Source organism: Limulus polyphemus, unplaced genomic scaffold (genome assembly GCF_000517525.1).
Source record: "Limulus polyphemus unplaced genomic scaffold, Limulus_polyphemus-2.1.2 Scaffold2971, whole genome shotgun sequence".
NCBI lineage: Eukaryota > Metazoa > Arthropoda > Merostomata > Xiphosura > Limulidae > Limulus > Limulus polyphemus.
Window position 1 is genome coordinate 53,754 of NW_013668581.1, and position 4,657 is coordinate 58,410.

At 37.1% G+C, this 4,657-nt stretch overlaps 1 protein-coding gene across 1 annotated transcript in view; it reads left to right on the forward strand.

Moving 5' to 3' along the window:
• LOC106468339 (fat-like cadherin-related tumor suppressor homolog) overlaps window positions 1–4,657 on the forward strand; it is a 101,943-nt gene that overhangs the window by 35,533 nt on the left and 61,753 nt on the right. Inside the window, exon 7 of the mRNA XM_022396674.1 lies at window positions 3,456–4,124. Coding sequence (XP_022252382.1) covers window positions 3,456–4,124 — 669 coding nt within the window. The remainder of the gene's footprint in view (window positions 1–3,455; window positions 4,125–4,657) is intronic.

Here is a 4,657-nt window from a genome sequence, read left to right on the forward strand (position 1 = left end):
GAGTATAAGCTTTCTTCATTCCTGAACGTGAGTAAACTTGCTTCTTGTCAAACATTAACTAAGCCTAATTTGCACATAAACACAAGTTCCTGTAACTCGGTTCCTCAAAGTGAGATAAGCTTTCTTCATTCCTGAACGTGAGTTAAACTTGCTTCTTGTCTAAACATTAACTAAGCCTAATTTGTACCTAAATACAAGTTCCTGTAACTCGGTTCTTCAAAGTGAGATAAGCTAACTCCATGCCTGAATATGAGTTAAGCTAACTTCGTGTCTAAACGTTAACTAAGCCTAATTCGTGTTTGAACATGAATTAAGCCTATTCCAAAGTGTCATATTACCACCATGCATTCCTATGAATATCTGTTCGAGATCCCTAATATCTGCACATACACACACACAAAATATTTCTCTACTATTTATTAACTCAAGTTTGAATAACGCACAAAAATAAGCGCTAGGTGAAGAAAATACAAAATAATAACAAAATTGTTTTGTCAAATAGCCGACCAGATATTTATAAAAGAACAAGTTATAGGAACATGTTAATGAAAAATGACAAAATAATAGGTTTATACGAAACGAATGTAATCGCTCTTGTCATAGTAACATAATTTTTTTTTGTTTGTTTTTTTTTGAAAGAGACATCCAGTTTTTGATTATTTTTAGTTTTTCTCTTGGTGAAGGATCCGGGAGGAGTGGGGGGGGGGTAGTTAGTAGAAATCATTATTGAAAGCTTAATATTTTTATGTATTTCTTCTCTAATGAATTGACTTATATAAAAAGAGGTTTTGGTTTTGTTTTTTGTGGTTAAGCACAAAGCTACACAATGGGCCGTCTGTGCTCGGCCCACAACTGGTATCAAAACCCGGTTTGTACCGTTGTAACTCCGCAGGCATACCGCTGTGCCAATTGGAGGCGTATGAGAAGAAATCGACCAATAAAAACTGTCATGCAGATGCCTCCAGTGGCTCAGCTGTAAGTCTGAGTGCTTATAACGCTAAAAAACCGGGTTTCAATACCCATGATGGGCACAGCACAGATAGCTGATTGTGTAGTTTTGCGCTTAGCAACAAACAAACAAACAAACATGTCAATAGACACGAATCTCGCTTGCATATATATATATATATAACTAGTCATTGTATCTCGAAAAATCCAAGTTGAAGATGCTATTTACATATTTTTGTTATAACCTAGCAATATTTGGGTGTTTTAGTATTTTTATCTCTTTTTCTTATTCTGATTACGACGTTTCATTTCTTCATACGTCAACTTGTTTAATACACGATATTGCTTCTAACTCTAATTACACGTTGTAATTTATCACTCTTAAGTAACTGCAAGACAAAAATCCATTAGCTCTGAAAAGATTCCCTAAATAGGTGACAGTAATTTCAATAAAATCGTGAGAACCCAAACCCGAATATCTTAGCAACTTTCTTAGTTAATTGGCAACCATTAACTAAACATGTTGAACTTTTGAGGTTAAGAAGTCCGTGGAATGCACTAGGAAAATGAGACCTTCAAATACCTACAGGAGTGACAGGTAAGGATACTTAGGACATGCGAACACAACTGTCTTTCTCACTTGGGACCAACTTCAGCATTCTTTTATTCATAAGCTTTAGATTTAATTATTTTACGACACGGCTGTCATTATTCACAAACAATTATTGTCTTCCAAGTGTCAGGCTATAATGTCATACACAACCACGGGAACGAAATGTTTCAAATGTGTGTGTTTCTCAACCAAACTTGGCACCGACTTAAGGGGCCAATAGTAAATTTCACGGGTGTGAGGGTCGTCGTTCGAATCCTTTGTCGGCCCCTAATTTTTCCTCGTCATCTTCTGTTGATCCTTACCAAACCCAAACTTTGTAGGCACACTTAGTGAACCCAGGGGAGTGACGTAAAGGGGGTTGGAGTTCGGATCTGGCGCTCCGCCATGTTACTCCCTGGGGTACACCCTATGTCTTTGTCATTCATTGAACGGTGCGTCAGCCGGTCTTTTTTTTTTTTGAAACCATCATTTGACAAAGGTCTGTGTGGGTGTGTCCGCTTATTACTGGAGAACAACTGGACCGATTGTCACCAAACATAGCATGTACCCTTAGGACCCCAAAGAAAGTGACATAGGTGTTAGCGTTAGGGGCTGAAATTTATGTGTCATCCTCGCGGTATACTGTTTTCGCTGTGTGTTATTTAAACAGAAGTTGCGACTGGGTGTCGGCTTTTTACACCTGAAATTCTGACTAATCTCAACCGACTTATCTTGCACCTTTAGGGCCAACCCTGTAGTGTCATAGGGGGAGTCAGCGTTCAGACTTGACCTCGCCCCAATTTCACAGCCTGTGTATCCTCCTTTCACACGTACAGTTGTAGATCAGTCTCAACCAGTACAGGCATGTATACGTAGAGCTCCCCCTGGAATGACATAAAAAAGTCGTTTGGCGTAAATTAAGAGTTTTTCCGTTGGCTCTTAAAAAGGCCCATTTATTAATTCGTCTAATCATAATATGGGAAATTTACCTTTTCAAGATATCAACATTTTTTTAATTGAACACTTTTACAACTCACATTACGATCCACCAGATTTACTCGAGTGCGGCACGTGCTTGCTTTGAGAAGTTAAGCCTAACTATAATAAATATTATTGATAATAAGTTTGGTTTCGTTTATTATGAATTTCGCGCAAAGCTACACGAGGGATATCTGCGCTAGCCGGCCCTAATTTAGCAGTGTAAAACTAGAGGGAAGACACCCACCGCCAACTCTTGGGCTACTCTTTACCAACGAATAGTGGGATTGACCGTCCCATTACAACGCTCCCACGGTTAAAATGGCGAGGGATTCGAACCCGCGACCCGCAGATTGCGAGTCGAGCGCCATAACCACCTGGCCATGCCGGGCAAGATAATAAGTAAATATATGTATTTTAATTATATTTAAATATATACAAGATTTTAAGTGCACATTGGCAATATATGTTATATAACAATTCATGTTTTAAATATTTTTAAGATTTTAGTTTAAATTTTATGTATTTATAAATGAAATTTAGTTTAAATTTTAAATGGAATTTAGGGTTCATCGGTATTAGTTATCCGTTTCTCCAATGTTGACCTAATACATACATTTTTACCATTAAATAATGATCTCATTTTATTGTTGAATATTCACTTAAAGCTTCGATGCTTAATACAAATACTTTTTTCCAAATATTTAATTATTTTTTTTTTTTACTTTAGGAATTTGCCAAGTCTTAGAACTAAGAATGATAACAAGAAAGTTGTTAAGTATAATTCTAGTGGTTTGTCACTCCATAAAAACATTTCATATTTAGCTAAACGAATGGATGAATGTGTTGTTCATCGTTCAAATAATTCAGTAAATTTGTGTCCAAGAAGTTGATATAAAACTTGTCTGTTTTTTTTTGTTTTTTTTTTTCTTGGCAGGTAACATTGGAAATGCTTTTAAGGTAGATCCGAGACTTGGAACAGTGTTGGTAGCAAAAGAATTAAATCATCGGACAATGTCGGAATACTTTCTGGCAGTGAAAGTTTCTGATAACGGAAACCCCTCTCTGAGTAAAATGGTTCACGCCAGAGTGGTTGTTACTTTAGCCGATAATGCTGCACCCAGGTTTTCCAAGGGGGATACGTCAGAAGAAATTTACGAAAATGTTGAAATTGGAACAGTTGTGATTACGGTGGCAGCTGTGAGTCGTTCATCAGTTTACTACAAAATTATAACCGGAAACGAAGAGAAACGTTTCGGTGTAAATCCTCATTCCGGGGTAATTTTCACGATGGCGGAGTTAGACTACGAGAAAAACAGCTTTTATAACTTAACAATTCAAGCTACTAATCTCGCTGGCAAAAATTCATGCAGTACCGTTATCATTCACGTATTGGATTACAATGACAACCGGCCAAGGTTTTTAGAATCGGATTATTATGGAGAAGTAAGCGAGGCCGCAGAAATTGGTGCCTTAGTTTTTGCAAAATACGCCACTCCCCTGGTGGTCAAGGCTGAAGACGTGGACTCCGACATCAATGGCTATTTGCACTATGAAATTGTAGAGATATTAGCCAGAGATTATTTTAACATTGACTTTAGCACAGGTAAAAAAAAAGAAATAATATTTTATTTTATTTTTTACAGAACAAGAGTTATATTTAATTTACTAATTATTTATATGGCAAGAAATAGAATGTTTATTATTTTTCTCCATAAATTGTCCCCACTGACACAGCAATAAATCTGCAGATTTATAACGCTAGAAATCGGGTTTGGATCCCGTAGTGGGCACAGCACAGATAGTCTATTGTGTAGCTTTGTGCTTAACTACAAACAGGCAAACAAAATCTCCATAAACTATGAGAAACTTGTAAAACGCCCTCCAGTGGCACAGCTGTAAGTCTGTTAGGCTTATTAAACTAAAAACCGTATTTCGATACCCGATACCCGTGGTGGGCAAGGCACAAGTAGCCCCTTGTATAGCTTTATGCTTAACAACACACAAACAAACTTGTAAAACAAACAACAATGTCACGGGAAACTGGGTGTTTAATAACACAGGCCTGTCTTGACATTTTTACGTGTTCTACGGTAATTCCTGTACGCTGAATCCGAAAATGATATCCAATTTTCTCCA